Source organism: Ambystoma mexicanum, chromosome 4q, assembly GCF_040938575.1.
Source record: "Ambystoma mexicanum isolate Mex_15411 chromosome 4q, UKY_AmexF1_1, whole genome shotgun sequence".
Taxonomy (NCBI): Eukaryota; Metazoa; Chordata; class Amphibia; order Caudata; family Ambystomatidae; genus Ambystoma; species Ambystoma mexicanum.
This window is the reverse complement of record NC_090928.1, coordinates 104,253,136-104,270,843: the sequence shown is the minus strand read 5'-3', so window position 1 is coordinate 104,270,843 and position 17,708 is coordinate 104,253,136. Positions and strand designations below refer to the sequence as shown.

General features: G+C 53.3%; 1 protein-coding gene across 2 annotated transcripts in view; it reads left to right on the top strand.

The window, feature by feature from the left end:
* Nucleotides 1-17,708, top strand: part of KAT14 (lysine acetyltransferase 14) — a 939,559-nt gene that overhangs the window by 85,671 nt on the left and 836,180 nt on the right. For both annotated transcript variants that reach the window (XM_069607541.1, XM_069607540.1), the window contains exon 2: nucleotides 9,261-9,382. In XM_069607541.1, coding sequence (XP_069463642.1) covers nucleotides 9,261-9,382 — 122 coding nt within the window. The remainder of the gene's footprint in view (nucleotides 1-9,260; nucleotides 9,383-17,708) is intronic.

Genomic DNA, 17,708 nt, shown 5'->3' with positions numbered 1-17,708 from the left:
TAAACGAGATTTTCCAGACTGTTCATTGTGTCTCCGTCGCTTCGCGAGGGCGAATCCCCGTCCTCTTTGTTTAGAGTGTTTGGGTCCGGAACACCATTGGGATTCCTGTTTTTACTGTGACTCCCTTTCGGTCCGGGCACTTCAACGTCGGTTGGAGCGGTGGGAGGAGGTGTTCGGACGAACTCCTCCTTCTCATTTTCAGGCGTTCATCGACGAGAAGCAAAAACGCCCGGTATATTCTTTACTTTTCAGAGCACCCCGGCCGGGGGATACCTTTCCGGGTTCCTCTCAGGCCGGGAGGGGCGTTGATCGCTCTGTTACCGGGGTTCGCCCTGAGGTGCCTGTCGGGCCTAATAATTCTCCAAGGGTCTCCGTACGTGGCCTGTGTTCACGGAGTACACTCCAAGGCCCCTCCTGTGGGGGCTGTTTGTAGACCCAGTTCTACTGAGTCATGGGGTACCGGAGCTTGCTCTGAGGCCACTCTTTCGGCTTCCCTCAAAAACAAAACCGGGGTGCGCCCGAGGTCTTGGCTGGGCTTGAGGTTACCGAACGGATGTTCGAGGCCCATGCCGATAAGGCTTCTACCGGGCGTAGGTCCAAGGTCCCTCGTACAGAGGCTAAGGCTACCAACAGTTCTGAGGGGCCGGGCAAGGCCCTGCCGATGAAAGCGGTTGCTCACCGTTCCCGCTCTTGTGGTGACACCAAATCTGTTGAGGGGGCAAAGAAGAAAGTTTCTTCTTTTACCGGCAGTGCCGAGGCCCGCCCTTCGAAGGCTCAGTTGGCAGTTGGTATGTCGCAGAAACATTCCAGGCCTCATAGTACCGGCTCTGCCGAGGTTCCTTACGTTAAGGCTAAAATTAAGACCCCTGACCCATCGACGGGGACCCCTGCCTCACTTCCTCAAGTGCCGCAGTTCCCCTCAGATGAGGACAAAATGGCGGCCGTTCCCGCCACGACCAAGGCGGCCATTTTAGGTACTACCCCTACAACTACGCCATCTGCCCCTGGTGTAGGGTTCGGTCCTTTGGGTGAACCTAAGGTCCCTTGTGCGCATCCTTACCGCCCGGTTTATGATTGGAACGCCCGGATGCCTCTTCCGCACAATGTTTCGTTGCCCGCGGCCCCCTTGATTTATGTGGATACGTCGGCGGAGGGGCCGGTGTGGCACCCTTCCCCGTTACATCCCTGGATTTGTCCACCTCATGAGAGGCCTCCGGAGGTTCCGAAACAATCTCCTGAGGACGCCTTTTTCGGTAAATTTCAAGCGCTTATGCGCACCGACCCCATGAGGGAATATTTCAAAGGGCTTTCAAGGAGATATGTCCACCTGCGCCTCCGGCTCAACCCGTTCCGCCGGTGGACCCGCCGGCGCCTCCCTTGCCCGTGATGCCTCCCCCTGCGCTTCCACCTTTGCCACCATTGTCCCCAGTGGACAAGGCAGTGCCTGACACAGCTCAGCAGGATCCTGACCTGTCAGATGACCCTCAAGGCGATCAGGAAAACGAGGACCTTCCCCGGTCTATCAGAGCTTTCCATGTCCGGGTGCTGGACATGATGAGTTTCTTAGATGTTCCGGTGCCCAAGGCACCCGCTCCGCAGGAGGGCGTGCTTTCTGGGCGTTTCACTTGCCTCCTTTGGAGCATACCGGCCTGTTCTTGCAGAAGGACGTTCTGGCCGAGGTCCGAAGAGTTTGGGAAAAGCCACACTCGGGACTTTTTGTCAATAAAAAGATTGACGCGAGGTACAGGCTGCATTCTTCGAAGAAGTGGCCTTGTCGTCTTGTCCGCCTCCCTCCTCCACAGTGGTGGCTGCAGCTACTTTGCAATCCAGGCGCGCAGCATCCTCCTCTGCGACGGCTACTCAGGTCTTGGGAAAGGAGGGCAAGCTCGTGGACTCCCTAGGGAGGAAAATCTTTGCCAATTCGGCCTTACAGCTCAGGCAGGCCAATGCAGAATTGATTTTGGCGGGAGCTAACATGCGGATGTGAACAGGTCTGTCGGAGTTTGAGGACCACATTCCGGTTGAGAAGTTGGAAGATTTCAGAGGGGGCCTTTCCGATGCCAGGGTCTTGGCCCAGGATCTCCTGGAGGCTGCCGCTCATCACGTAGACACCTCGGCTCGGGGTCTGATGCTTGGGGTTGATACCTCGCGGCAAGCGGGGCTGCATGCCACTAAGTTTTCGAAGGAAGTGCAAGACAAGGTTCTGGACCTTCCATTCGATGGCAAGGAGCTTTTTCACTCTTCTACTGATGTAGAGCTCACCAAAACCAAAGATAGCACTCAGACGGCTAAGTCATTGTCTGTTCTGATTAAAGCTCCTTTCAAGCCTCAAAGACCGTTGTCGCAAAGTCGACCTTCCTCTGGTTTTAGGGGCTTCCTCGACCGCAAGTCTCGCAGAGTGGATACTCCTACGGGGAATAAGCGCTGTAGACGACAGCGTACGCGTTTTTTCTCCCGCTCCTCAGCCTCCTCATCAGGTTCAGGTGGTACCGCCACCAATAAGCCTGCCAAATGAGGATTTTCCGCGCTCGCACGAGACCCCGGTGGGAGGACGCATTGCGTCTCATTGGGAGGCATGGCAGACCATCACAGAAGACGGATGGGTCTTGTCAGTTGCTCGAGCGGGCTTCCTCTTACCTTTACCCCCTACCCCACCCCTCAACCCTCCTTTTCAGCTGTCGGACTCGCCCTCCCTCAAGGCCGAGGTTCAGAAACTTCTGCACCTCGGAGCTGTGGAACCCGTTCCCCTTGGGGAGCGAGGGGAGGGCTTTTACTCCCAGCTGTTTACAGTGCCCAAACCCAACCAAGCTGGCCTGTGCACCATCCTAGACCTTTCCCAGTTCAATCATTTCCTACCCCAAGAGAAATTCAAGATGATCACGCCCGGCCAGATTCGCTCCTCTTTGCAGATGGGCGATTGGCTCAGCGTGGTGGATCTTCAGGATGCGTACATGCATATCCTGATTTGGAATCCACACAGGAGATACCTCCGCTTCTCTTTGGTAGAGGAGCACTTCCAGTTTCGGGTGTTTCCTTTTGGCCTCAGTTCGGCGCCGCGTGTCTTCACGAAGATGATGTCGGTGATTGCGGCCTATCTTCGTCTCCAGGGTATCAATGTGTATCCCTATTTGGACGACTGGCTCCTATGCAGCCCTTCTCCGTTGGCAGCAGCGGGCAACCTCCAGTCTCTCCTTCAGCTCCTGTTCCATCTTGGGCTGTCCGTGAACTGGCGGAAATCCTCCATGACGGTCTCACAGGACCTGACTTTCCTGGGTTTTCGTTGGAACACGATCGACTGCCGAGTGTATCTGACCGGGGACAGAATGGCGGATCTGTTGGCCACGTGTCAGATGTTTGTGCACTCGGAGAGCATGTCGGCCTGGTGGTTCCAGAGGCTTCTGGCCTCATGGCCTCGTGTGTACTGGCTCTTCCTCTTGCTCGTCTTAAAATGAGACGGACCCAGATGGCTCTTCGGAGTTCCTGGCGTCAGGCTGTGGACCCGGATTCCAAGCGGATAATGATTCCAGATTCCATGAGAGTGGACCTGAACTGGTGGTCGTCTCTCAGCAACCTGTCAGTGGGCGCGGGGTTTCAGGACCCAGCCCCTATGGTGATGATCACGACGGACTCCTCCCTTTTGGGGTGGGGTGCGACGTTAGATCTTCTTCTGGTCTCGGACCTCTGGTCGCCTCAGGACAAGCTCCTGCACATAAATCATTTGGAGCTTCTGGCGATCTTTCCGGCGCTCAAGGCGTTCAGACCGCTCATTGTCAACAAGGTGGTCCGCATAAGAACGGACAATGTGGTATCAATGTATTACATAAACAAGCAAGGGGGAACAAAGTCTCCCCCTCTTGTGGACCTGGCCATCCAGATTTGGGAGTGGGCCGTGTTTCATGGGGTCTGGCTGCTTGCAGTGCACATCCCGGGCCAGCTGAATGTCACTGCGGATGCCCTCAGCCGGCGGACAGTGGTCAGGTACGAGTGGGAGTTGAAGGTGGAGATCCTTTCATGGATTTTCTCGCGTTGGGGCACACCGGAGGTGGACCTCTTCGCCACGGCGGTAAACAAGAAGCTTCCTCAGTATGCCTCCAGAGGGGGGCTGGGAGCCTCCTCTTTTGGGGACGCTCGCAAGATTCCAAGGCACAACATGAGAGCTTACGCCTTCCCGCCTCTTCCCCCTAGTTCATAGAGCAATTTGGAAGTTGAAGAGCTCTGTCAACTGTTCTCGTCTACTGATAGCTCTGCGGTGGCCGGCCAGGTTTTGGTTTTCAGAACTTCAACACCTGTCGGTGTGTCCGCCGATCAGGTTACCAGTAACTCCCAATCTTCTTCACCAAGGGGAACAACAGATGTGCCACCCCTCCCCACAATCGCTCAACTTGTCGGCATGGTGCCTGAGTTCAAGTCTCCAGAGCGTTTGGGCTTTTCTGCGGATAACATGCGCATTATCCAGGCAGCCAGGAAACCCTCGAACAGATCCCAATACAAGAGTAAATGGCTCAGGTTCTGTTATTGGTGTTTGGAGAAAGAATTGGACCCGAGGGTGGCAACGATTGACACGGTGCTGTCCTTCGTATCCTCCCTAGCAGAGTCAGAGGTTCATGTTCTGTCTTGCAGGACTTATCTCTCTGCGGTTTCCGCTTACCTCTCTACAGACCCGTGTTCTTCTTCTCTAACTAACCCGGTGGTGAAGAGACATTTTGCTGGCTTGACACGCATCTACCCTCCGGTTCGTAGTCCGCATCCGCCTTGGGACCTAAATGTAGTCCTGACAGCGCTGTGCCATAAACCCTTTGAGCGAATGTCTACGGTTGACCTCAAGTACGTGTCCTGGAAAGTGTCCTTTCTGGTCGCCGTTATGTCAGCACGTAGAGTGAGGGAGCTCCAGGCATTGTCGGTGGAGCATCCTTTCTTGGTCTTTCACAAGGAAAAGGTAGTCCTTCGGACGAACCCAGCTTTCCTACCAAAGGTAGTGACCGAATTCCATCTGAATCAGTCGATTTCCCTTCCGGTCTTTTTTCCGAACCCTGCCTCGGAGGCGGAAAGGGTTCTACACTGCCTGGATGTCCGAGGAGCTCTTAAGTTCTACCTGGACAGGACTTCCGAGCTTCGGAGTTCTTCCCAACTTTTTGTGACCTTCGGTAACCCTCAGGGCAGGCCGGCATCTAAGGCATCTATTTCAGATGGATTGCCACCTGTATCAGAGTATTTCACCGTCCAAAAGCTGAAACCTCCTAAAGGTATCCATGCACACCTGGTGCGGGGCAAGGCAGCCGCGGTTGCTTTTCAGAAGTATGTTCCCTGGGAGTCCATCGCTAAAGCAGCTACTTGGGCCTCCCCATCTGCTTTCTGTAAGCATTACTGCCTCGTTATGAGCTCTAGAGCTGACGTTCAGTTTGGCCAGGCTGTGCTGAAGAACCTGTTTCAGTAAGGGGTTTTTCCATCCACCCGTAGTTCCTGTAAGGAGTGCTTGGGAATCTCCCATAAGTATGGAGGAAAGGGGATGGGACGTAGGAGTATTACCAGGTTACTCACTGTAGTGACCACGTTACTCCTAGTCCATAGTCCCCTTTCCTCCATACGCCCGCCCGCCGTCCCCTCTAATAAGGTTCCTCTGTTATTGCTAATGGGTCTTTGACCCTGCGATAGAAAAGGACTGATGGGCGATGCATGGGGCGGAGCCAAGGTGGGCGGGGTTACGGCCGCGTGCCGGACCCCGCGCAGGAAAGAGGGACACATTTTTGAAAACAAATGTGGATGCTTTATACAAAGTGCTCCGGTCCCGTCCCACAGAACGGAGAGATGTCCCATAAGTATGGAGGAAAGGGGACTATGGACTAGGAGTAACGTGGTCACTACGGTGAGTAACCTGGTAATTTATCATTATGGATTTAAATCTGTTAATGGAATAAAGTGAAACTCAGAAATTTGGATACATTTAGGTTTGATATGATATGACATTTGTAACGCGCCTATACAAAAGTCTTTCAAGGCGCGATGAGGCAGGGGGCGTACAAGGGGAGACCGACAACGATCCTACTAGGCCAGGTGTCATTCAGATCGCGCAAGGGTAGAGGGGAAGGGAAAAGTGCAGGGGGAAAGTGCAGTACAGGGTTAGTAGAATACAAGATAAATAATAAGGGCCCACTGGTGGCAAGTGCAAAGTAAGTGCAGACAAGTGCTGGGAGGAGGGGCTGTAGGGATACAGAGATAGTCCCGCAGTGCAGGGAAGAGTGGCTGGGCCAAGGACCGAGATCGGTGAGTGGCCCAGTTGCAGATTCAGTGCAGTTTCAGTGATTTTAGCAGTGGAGAGGGGGAGAGAAAGCGGAGGCAAAGAGGAAGGTTTTGAGGTGCTTCCGGAACCGGAGATGGTTCTCCTCAAGTTTCAGGGAGGCAGGAAGGCTGTTCCAGAGGGAGGCCCCTGCTGCGGAGAGAGATCTATCCCCAACTCGTTGCTTGGAGAAGCCGCTGACCGGAGTTGGAGGCAGATGAGCGAAGATCTCGAGAAGGAAGATATTTAGTTAGTGAGTTGAAGGTAATTTGGCCCAAGGCCCCAGAAGGCCTTGTGGACAATGCAGAGGGTTTTGAACTTAATCCTGTCAGCTACTGGGAGCCAGTGTAGTGATTTCAGTCCTGGAGAGATATGGTCCCTGGGCTTGAGGCCAAGGACAAGTCTTGCAGTCCTGTTCTGGATGAGTTGCAAAGGGCGGAGAGTAGAGGCAGGCAGATTTAGATAGAGGTTGTTACAGTAGTCCAGCTTCGAGAGAACCAGGGCTCTAGAGACAGTGAGCTTCTGGGGGAAGGAGAGGAAAGGAAGGATACCTCTGAGGAGGTGTAGCTGGTAGTGTGACTTCTTAGAGAGGTCAGATATGTGAGGAGAGAAAGAGAGTGTGGAGTCGAAGATGACCCCAATATTTTTTGCCTTGCAGGTAGGAGAAGGAGAGGCCGGCCAGAGAGCTGCTGGGAAGGAGGGAGTGGGTGTGCCGATGAGTAGAATCTCAGTCTTACTGGCATTAAGGCAGAGGTCGTTGGCGGCACACCATTCATGGATAGCAGAAAGACAGTCAGAGATGAGGGAAGGGGAAGAGGAGGCCGAGGGTAGCCTGAAAATGAGCTGGCTATCATCCGCATAGCACTGAAAGTTGGGGCAGAGAGCGGCGATGCAGTGGGCAAGAAGTGCCAGATACTGGTTGAACAGCCAGGGAGAGAGGTTAGACCCCTGGGGGATACCACAGGTAGAGAAAAAGATGTCCGAGAGGAAGGACCCCAGTTGGACCTGGGAGGGTCGATTGGAGAGGAAAGAGGTCAGCCACGTCAGAGCCTGACCAGTGATACCCAGGTTATCACAGAGACGGTTGAGCAGGATGGTATGGTTGACAGTATCAAAGGCAGAAAAGAGATCAAGCAAAATGAGAACACATGGAGTGTTAGAGTCAAGGTTCAAGAGCAGATCCTCACGGATGTTCAGGAGAGCAGTTTCCGTGCTTCTGGCAGCTCTGAAGCCAGACTGTTTGCAAAAGTGACCCAGAATCTCGCACAGATTATATATTTTCTGCGCAGAGGTTTGCTTTCCTTTACACTGCTATACATTACCCTATCAGAGAAAGGGTTTTTATTCCATACAACTTTTGCCCCGTCACTTAAATTATACAAACTAGCTCATAGACCCATAATAGTTTCTCTTACAAAATGTAATTGTAGAAGATGGTTGTCCTGACAAAATCCATTGGCTGGTGGATCATTATCCTCGGGTAATAGTTTGAGTGCGACTGTCTTTCTGTTTGCGTTTAATCACTCGGATTCTTGTGTCAGAACTGCGTAATGTCCTTAATGGTTTCATTATAGAAAGGGATTTGGAGGGAGTTGCGTGGGGTTGACAGGGCGATTTTGTTTGTTTGGGCTATTAGGTGGCATAGCCACCTATAAACCGAAACTATTGCATAGAGTGCTGAGAGGGAGAAATGAGTAGGGACACAAAGCTTGTGGACGTTGTTTTTTTTGCCAACCCATTGACAGCCCATCGCCATGCTAATCCCCATGGCCACTTCCACCCAGTTCCTACCCCTCCTCCCCCAAAACTCCTACTCGTGGGAATTCATTCAGCTGTCTTTAATCAAGCCTTCTGACAAAACGTTGCACTGGAATTGCCTGGCAGTGTTTTTTCAAAGCAGTCCTCTGAGAGGTAATTAATTAATTAGAGCTATAAACACATAACTAGTGTAATAAAAATGTCTAAACCAGGTCTGCTTTCGGCCACTCGATTTATAAATACTGTGTGTGTCCTTAACTGAAGAACTGTTACAAACAAGCATTGGCAACGCCAATAGTTTAGGGCTTGTGTAGAAGTATTAGGCGTTTGCCAGGAACTGCTATTCGCACCATTTTGCACCTGCTACTATCAATGAGCAGTTACCACTTCGGCAGTGCCTGGGAAGTACCTTTCTCATGCCTACAAAAAAGCCTCAACTGTTAGCATTAGATCGAGCTCTACTCCTTTAATTTTGATGTCTAAATAGCCTTTGATTGTGAATCAAGTGATTTCTGGATTACTGGATCTTTAGTAGCTAGTGACTAACAGTGTTTAAAGGAGAGGACTCAAACTTAATATAGATGCTGTTCGACTGACCGACTAATTAAATCTGACATTTTGGAGTCATCAATCAAATTAGTGGCCTTGCATAGAGATAACAAGAGGGCCATACTACTCCTATATTACGGAATTGAACCAGAATTAAAGACCTGTTGTAAGCCTTGAAAACGACCAGAGGTCGAAACACGTGTCGGCTAGGCGCAAACAATGACAAAGCACAACCAATAAATACCTCATACTGGAACTTTAATGTGATTTTCTTTATACATTTAATTTAAGAGAATCGCATAACCCAGAAAGCATTTAAATTGTAGTTTAATCTAGAGCGACAAGGGGGTGAGTCTCTGCTTCCGAGGGTTTGCAGCTATCAAATTGGTGATAATTACGCAGTGTTATATACTTGATAGCCAAGCGCGCCAGCTATCCAGTTAGCCCCCAACTACCTTCTCACTGTAATTATGTAACACTTCCAAGTTCCTTCTCGATTAAAAATTATTTTATTACAAGTTTACAATGTGTAGCTCACCAGTTTTTAAAACGTGCAACGTTTCTATTTCCAGACTGGCTTGACGTTTTGAATTTGGGAACTATTCTGTTTGGGATTTGTATTTCTGTATGTTCTCTGATAACGTAATGATGAAGATGTATATTTCTTTATTCCTTCTAGGCGAGCTAAGAGGGCAGCAGCCAAGCTATCTGAAGGGTGACAACTTCTTCAGGTTCTCTTGTTCTACATGCTCAGAGGATGGAAAGGAGCATTTTGAACGGCTGAAACTGACATGGCAGCAAGTAAGTCACAGATGTGGGGAGTGGGTTCATAGATCGAGTTGTTGAGTTTGTGCAAAACTTACCAGTTAGTGAGAACAATTATAGAAGACATACATTCGTTTAGACATTATTTTTTTTTTTCAAATCTATTTTTATTCGTATTTATGCATGCAAGCCTAACAGTGCATCGTCAGAGAAGCCTTTCACAGTAGGCATGCGAGTAACAACGGGGAAGAAAAGCAGCAGAAAACATGAACGGAAAACAAGTGAGCCCAACGATGGGCCAGTCTTTGGGGTTCTTGGGGGGGGGGGGAGCCAGAGGGGGGAATGTCAATAGCAGGGTGTAGGGGGAGCTGATTGTCTTAGGTTGACAGGTTAGGGAGGTGGAGCGTTCTGCTTGCACGGATGTAGGGCTCTGACGAGATGCAGACTTCCCCGGGTCTCAGGGCGCAGGAGGGGGTTGAGCCAGGCCTGAGACTGTTTGCTGGTGGCAGAGTTGTGTCCTGTTCCGGTGTGTGTGTTTTAAGCCTGTTTCCCCATCCAGTGAAGGTTGGGGGCTGTCCCGTTAGGCCTGGGTATTTCCTCGTGTAGTCCGGAAGGGGGACGAGATTTGTTCGAATTTGGAGGTAGTCCCGAATCTTATGGCCTTGATTTTTTCTGCCGCCACCGTCTCCCAACATTTGGACCAGAGTCTGGCCAGGGAGATCTTTGCTGCAGTCAAGAGTTGGATGCATTAATCCGCTATGCGGCCTGTTAGCGGGAACTGGCCCTCGCCCATAGCTCCCAGGAGGACGATGCCTGGGTCCAGGGGATTGTACAGCTAGTTATCCCTTTGATTTGATCCAGGAATTCTCTCCAGAACAGCGCAGACTTCGGGCAGGTCCAGAGCAGGTGGAGCAGTGTGCCCCGGTCGGGGGCAGTCCCTCCAGCAGTGTGGGGGTATGGCCGGGTTGAATTTGTTCATAGCCTCTGGGGTACGGTACCTTCTGTAACACACCTTTTGTAGGCACCCTCTCCATTTGTCGTGCATCTAGAGCTCTTATGGGCCCGGGACCAGATCTGACTTCATTCCTCCGGCTCGATGGTTCTGCCAATGTTTTTCCCATTTGAGCATGTATGGTTCTTTTTTGGACGGGTCCGACCTGTCGAGCAGTTTGTATAAGGTTGAATTTTTCCATTTGGGGGGGTTCGACGTGAGGGTACGCTCTAGGGCTGTTTGCTCTCCGCCGCCTAGTTTCTTGGCTGCTCCGCTGGATAGCCAGTGCCTGAGCTGGGCGTAACATAATCTTTCCGTCTCGGGGATCAAGAATTTGGCCTTTCATTCCTTGAAGTTTAGCGTGTTCCCGTTCTCGTAGAAATCCGCCATGGTTCTCAGGCCGCCCTCCTGCCATCTGTTGAAGATGTTCGGGACGAGTCCCGGGGAGAAGTCGTGGTTGCCCTAGATTGGGGTGAGCGGACCTGATGGGCTTCTGCATTTCCAGAGGTGTGCCGCTTTCTTCCAGTTCAGCACTGTTCCACGTTGCCGATAGTGGGCCCGTGTGGTTGGGCATGTTGCATACTTTCATGTGGGGAAGTGCTTCAAACTGGGTGATGCTCCAGTCCTCTTCCAGCTTCAGCCATCTGGCCCGATTGGTGGTGGTTTTCCAAGCAAAGGCGTGGGAAAGCTGGGCTGTGAGGCAGTATCTGGCCACGTCTGGGACCCCCAGGCCACCGATGGCAGGCCCGCGGAGCATGATGTGTCTCGGGATTTGCGGTTTCTTGCCCTCCCAGACGTATTTCAGAGTGGCTCTTTGCAGTTTTTACAAGGCTTTCGTGGGGACGTTTGTGGGCAGCGCCAGGCAGAAGTAGAGCAGTCTCGGGATCCGGTTCATTTTCAGCGCCGTGATGCGGCCGAACCAGGAGATTTCCTGCTTGCGCCAGCGTCCCAGGTCGTCTCTGAGGTCTCTGGTTAGTTGTGGGAAATTTGTTCTGTATATGTTTTCTGGCTTAGACGGGGATCTGCACCCCCAGGTAGTTTATCTGTGCTTTAGCCCACTGGATTGGGTAGGAGGCTTGCAATCGCTCCATGAGGCGGTTGACTCCTGTAACTGTGGACTTGTCAATGTTTATCGTGAACGCCAAGGCCTCTCTGAATTCCTCCAGCTCTCTCCATAAGGCCTGCATGGACCCCTCTGCTCGAGTGAGAGTGAGCAGTATATCGTCCCCGTAGAGGGCTGTTTTATAGGATTCTCCCTTAAATTCCAAGCCCTGGATTGTCGGGTTGCTCCGAATCCTCCTGACAAGTGGTTCCATGGAGAGAGCGAAGATGAGCAGGGAGAAGGGGCACCCCTGTCTGGTCCCTCTCGCAATACTGATTTTCCTGGAACAAGCTCCATTCAGTCTCAGGTGGGTGGTCGGATGCTGGTAGATGGCGAGGGCCCATTTCCTGAAGTTCGGGCCGAACCCATAGTGGCGGAGGGTTTCTTCTATGTATCCCCAATCCAGCATTTCTAACGCTTTGTGTGCGTCCAACGAGAGGACCACCAAGGGGATGCCCATTCTGCACACTGACTCAATTACATTGATTGTTCTTCTAATGTTGTCCTGCGTGTTGCAGCCCGGAATAAACCCTGTTTGATCCAGATGGATGCTGTCTGGGAGGTTGGGGGCTAGTCTGTTGGCCAAGATTTTGGCAAACAGCTTGGCATCATTGTTCAGCAGCGTGATGGGTCTGTATGACGTGCATTGTGTGCGGTCTTTGCCCGGCTTCAGGATGAGGAACGTGGAGGACTCCTCCATGGATGGTGTGGTGGCCCCCAACGTTAGAAAAGAGTTAAACAGGACAGCCAGCTGCAGTGCCAGAATGTGGGCAAACTTCTTGTAAAATCTTGTTATGAGTCCGTCTGACCTGGGGGACGTGTTCTTCAGAGTGCGGATCGTGTCGGATACTTCCTCCGTCGTGATTGGCTGCTCCAAAGCTTCTAGTGCCGGGCGTAGTAGGGGCTTCCGGGTGGCGGCCAGGATACTGGATCGGGCTGGGGCGGCCGTAGGGACCCTGCCATGATGCATTCATGATGCTGCGTCATAAGGTCGAGCTTCTCTGCCTATAAGTAGCGCAGGGTGCCGGAGTGGTCAGACCGGCACTGGACAAAGTTCGTTGTTTGTATTTTCTTCAGCTTGTGTGCTAGGCGGCAGTTCGCCTTATTGTTATTGAGATAGTAAAATTGTTTGGTGTACAACAGGGCTCTGGCCGCCTGGTCTGCCTGGTGCATTTCCAGTTCTGCCTTTGCTCGTTTGAGGTCTCGGCCGGTAGCTTTGGCCGGGTGCTTTTTAAATCTGCTTTCCAGCTCTCTTACTGTCCTCTACAGGTTGGTTTGGTGTAGCTGGTTAAGTCGGCGCAACCTTGCTGTGGCATTCATGGCTACCCCCCGGATCACTGGCTTCATTGCGTCCCAGGTGGTTGCCCAGGCGACGTCCGTTGTGACGTACTCCTTGATGTTCTCCTGGTGATGTGTCCTATGTCGATTTCTTCCACGCAGGGAGCCAAAGTGCTGGAGGCCAGTATCAGGTCGATGCTTGAGTATCCCTTGTATACATGGGACAGGTGTGTGTAGTCTCTTGCTCCTGGATTGAGGAATCTCCAGATGTCTAGGGTTTCTGTTTCCCTTAGGAATTCGGCCAAGGCTAGGGTGTAAATTAAGTCCTCTCTCGACGGCGGTAGAGTTTTGTCCAAGTTAGGGTCTGGTGGCAGGTTGAAGTGTCCCCCCTCACCAACAATTAGTAGCTGGCTTCTGGTGAAGGCGGCTATGATTGGCAGGAGCTTACGGAGGAGGCGGCCTTGGTCCTTGTTGGGGCTGTAGATGGTGATTAGAGTGATCGGTAGCTCAGCCAACAGGCCTCTGCCCTCCAGATTCATTTTGCTGGAGACCTGGGTTAGGGGCATATTGCTGCTGATGAGGATTGCAACCCCCCTTTTCTTTTGCTTCGCTGAGGCAAACCAGCACCTTGGATAGCTTTGGAAGTTGATGCGCTTCTGGTCTGGCTCCAAGAGATGCGTTTCTTGGAGGAAGACAACATCCAAGCAAAGTCGGGCTAGTTTTTGCTCATGAGTTTCCGTTTCCTGGGTGCGTTCAGGCCCCAGACGTTCCAGTTCGTCACGCTAAGAGTCTGCTCCTGGGTCCCCATCTGTGGCTTCTGTGGAAAAATGTTCTGTCGCCCTCCAATGCGTCAGGTTCCCTCTGACCCTTTTGGTTTGTCCTCCTTCTGCAAAGTCCCCCACCCCACCCTAACCCACTGAACCAACTTCTGGGCCAGCCTTAAGCCAACGGGGCAAGCTACCGGTCCAACGCGCCAAAACAATTGGAGGCAACGGTGCCTCTTATGCAACCGGTGAAACTGATAAAGGGTGCCGCGTGGTGCACCACAGGAAGTGCCGTTCCGGTAGGCAACCGGACCTTGGCGAGTGGCCCAGGGGCCTCTGTGGCGTAAGGAATTCGAGGAGTTAGGCTGTTCATGCCGGGCAAGCCCCCAGGAGGGGACGGGGTCGTCCGGATCTCGGGCCGCTGGGTTCATGTGCTTGGTCTCGCATAGTGCGGGGGCTGGGGCTGCCGGAGGACCCGGGCTGGTGGACTGCCAGATCTTGAGGGGCAATCCGCTGGTTCAGTCACTGTCATTCTTCTTGCTTTTGGCGGGGGTGCAGCACAGTCTGCGCCGTCTCGGCTCTGGTCCTGTCATGCCTACCCCCGGGCATCAGGACCAAGGCCCTCGGCTCCGGCAGCAGACATCCAGACATTTGTTTAAACTTCAGCAGCCCCGGCTAGGGGCTGTCTGGGTTCAGTCCTGGCGCCTTAGGCGCCAGGCTCATAGACATTACTTACCTGATGCAGACCATGCTGCAAAAGAGTCCAAGCCTACATGAGGCCTGGATGGGACTATTTTTTTACAGGGACTATTTTTTACTCGGGCGTGGCTCTAGGGAACTTCTTACCTGGAACTACTTTGGAGGCTATTTAAACCACACCCGAACAGCAGCACATGCTTCGCGTTATTCTGCATCCAGCAGCGTGACGCTCACATGCCTGCAGCCAGCATCCAGTCTTCTGACACGCCTGCGTGCCTGCAACCAGCATCCAGTCTTCTGACACGCCCGCCTCGAATCTGGAGCTCCAAGAATAAAGAAGAAAAGGACAAGGTTAGAAAACTAACTTATTTCAAATTCCTCACCTAATTCCGGAACCATTTCATCTCCGGACCTGGAAAGTACATCAGTCCTGCACGTGTCGCTTCGCCAGCTCCAGCACGGTGCCATATTCACCAGTTCTCACAGCATCTTTCGATCCGGCACTGTCCATCATTTCTTCGCTGTAATCCGGCACCTAGGGGACACAAGAAAAAACAAGGTAAGCCAAGGGAATCAACAAATACAACTTCTTACCACCATAGACTTACCTGATTTACCACTGGCGGTATTATTCCATAACTCTCCACATTTTCATATGCCGCATCTGTAAAGAGGGAGAAAAACAACACGTTAATGCATGCAATAGTTTTAGCGGACAGCGTTGGGTAACACAGACTCTTACCTGAACGCCAGCAGTAGTTACGAGACCTTCACAAGAACAAGAGTGAACATCGGGCACATTGAACTCTTTGAACTTGATACTTGCCAATCCCGCCAGGGACTTCAGAGTCAATACTTACCGGAACTCTCCCAACGCCTTCAAACCAGTGAAGTGACTGGTAACTACGCGCCCCTGCAAGACACGCAGGATGGAGAGCTCATCTTTTACGAACATAAGGTGAGGTTACTAAGGGGATATCTGAGGTGATTAGTGGGGAGAGCGAGAACAGTTGGGAGGCCATCACTAAAACCCACAGGTGGTTAATCCCTGTCTCCACTTGCAGGAAAATACTTCTTCTGGTCCAGCAGACAAGACTGGGCAGGCCAGTCCAGACAGTCATCTCTGCACTACGCATCACGTTGAAGGAGACCGCAGCTGTCCGGGTCCGATCGACACCCCTGTGGGGTCCTGGTGAGCGTAACAGGTCCAGGACTTCAGGGGCTCCCGCAGTCTTCCCTCCGGGGTCTGGGCGGGGACCGTCGACCTCACTAGGTCCCTCCTCTGGGTTCATGAAGCTTGCCGCTTCTCTGTGAGTGAGGATGTGGCGGGTTTTCCCTTCCCATGCAAAAGATAGGGAGGTGGGGAATCCCCAGCTGTATGCGATCCTCCTCTCGCGGAGCCAGTCGGTCAGTGGTTTCAGGGCTTTCCTCTTTGCCAAGGTGACTGCGGCTAGATCTTGGTATAGAGAGATTACTGCATCCCGGAAGTGTACTCGGTGGGGTGGGGGGTGGGGGGGAACTTCTAGCCCCATGCATTATCTCTTCTTTGATCTTAAAAAAGTGCACCCTCACTAGGACGTCTGGAGGGGAGGTGTTGCTTTGCCTAGCCCTGGTTCTGTGGACTCTGTCGAGCTCCAGGGAGGCCCCATCTGGGAGGGTTAGAATAAAGCGCAGGAGGTCATTAACGTAGGGCCCCAGCTCTGCATCAGAGATTGTAGGGGGGATTCCCCTCAGTTGGATGTTGTTGCGCCTCGATCTGTTCTCGGCATCCTCCTGTTTCTGCTCTAGGGCCTCGCACCTAGCCTCAAGCACCGCAATTCGGCCCGCGCTCCCGCCGATTTCAAAGTTCTGTTCGAATAGGGTGATTTCTATTTCTTCTGTTCTTGACTCGATTTCTCCCACCCGCTTATCTAAGGTGGAGATCTTGCCTTTCAGTTCCTCTGTGCCTTTTTGGTATTCTTTAGTGATCACCACAAGGAGGTCTTGGAGATCCCCTTTTGTTATCCCCTGCGCTGATTGGTCGAGGCTGGTTTCCACTTGGGTCCACGGGTTGGGTTCTTCGGGACGCTCTCCCTGTTTGGCTTTCTCCGACATGGTTGCCGCAAACAGGGAGGAGATGTCTGCTTGTTTCAGGGGTTTGGGGTTCCTGGACATTCTGGGATGCGGGTTGCTTGGCCTTTAGGTGAGCCCCCCCCCCCAAATTGATCACCAGCCGAGAGCGCTTTGACCTGACTTCTGCCCATGTAGGTTGAGGCAGCACCTGATTTGCAGGCACCCGGCGTGTAGGGATAGGGCTCCTGGTGCAACAGGTGTACCGGATTCTAGTGGCGGAGGGTGGGTACAGAGTTGGTCCGGGAGGTCCTGGGTCCGTTAGCTTGGGAGGGTCCTCTTGGTGCTGGTGGGGCCTGGAGGGGACCAGTGCCACGTGTTAAGCCACTGGGGTGGGCTCCCAGAGTCCAGCGGGGCTGACTGGTGCGCGCCGCACCCAGGCCCGTGATCAGGGCCCCGAAGTTGCCACTCCGAAGGTTCACAGCCTGTTAACATGCGTTGGGGAAGCCGGGGTGCGCCGCGGGGGAACCCAAGGGACTGCTGTTTGTTGGTGGCAGCCGATGTGGGCCTTGGTGCGCTGCGTGGTATCCGGAGCGGCAGCGGGGTGGTGGGGCAGGCTGCCGGTGTGAGTCCTTCGCATAAGTAGCAGGGAGCTGTGTGTAGGCAAGCTGCGGGACAATGGCCCCCTCTTTTGTGTGGGCCCCAGTGGATCGCGCTGCTTGAGCAGGCAGACCCGTCACCAAACCAGGGCCTGTTGCTGTTGAGTTGAGGAGAGTGCAGGTGTCTCCTCAGCAGGATTCAAGGCACCATAGCGACACTCCTTCTTTCCAGCCTGCCGGAGCACCATAGGTAATGCGCCGGCTCCGGCACTTCAGAGCGGGGCCGGCCGCCGGCAGTCTTCAGGCATCGGAGTACCGCAACAGGCAGGACTCTGGTGCGAGGCTGGCTGCAGGTCACGGTTGGAGGCCGCCTTGTCCCCTCCGGTGGCATGCAGAGAAGGGTTCATAGGGCGGGGGGGACGTGGTGTGGAGCGATGGTCCTCTTGGCTTGTGTCCGGGGGCTGTGCAGCTAGTGCGGGCGGGCTTTTCGCCAAGCGGGGCTGCAGCACCCGCAGAGCTCGCTGCACACGATGTCCTTTCTCCCGCAGTGGCGGGGAGTGGAGTCACCTCTCCGGCAGGTTGCGGATCGCCGCAGACGATGATTCAGGGACGGAGTCTCTGCGCCGTACCTCTCCCTTCATCCCTGGCCGGCAGGCCCCCCTCAAGCTACGGACTGGCCCCGGCATGACGAGCAGGGCAGGCAGTCCTCAGGCGTCTGGGGTCTCACAGCGGGCAGGATACTGGTGTGCTGCAGGCTGATGCAGGCCGGCGGACAGGGAGCAGAGCCCCTGGGGCACTAGAGGACTGGAGGGGCTGCCTGAGTGACCGCCGAAACCCGCGCCTCATGCAGCGGGCATAGTGGCTTCACCGACTGTGCTGC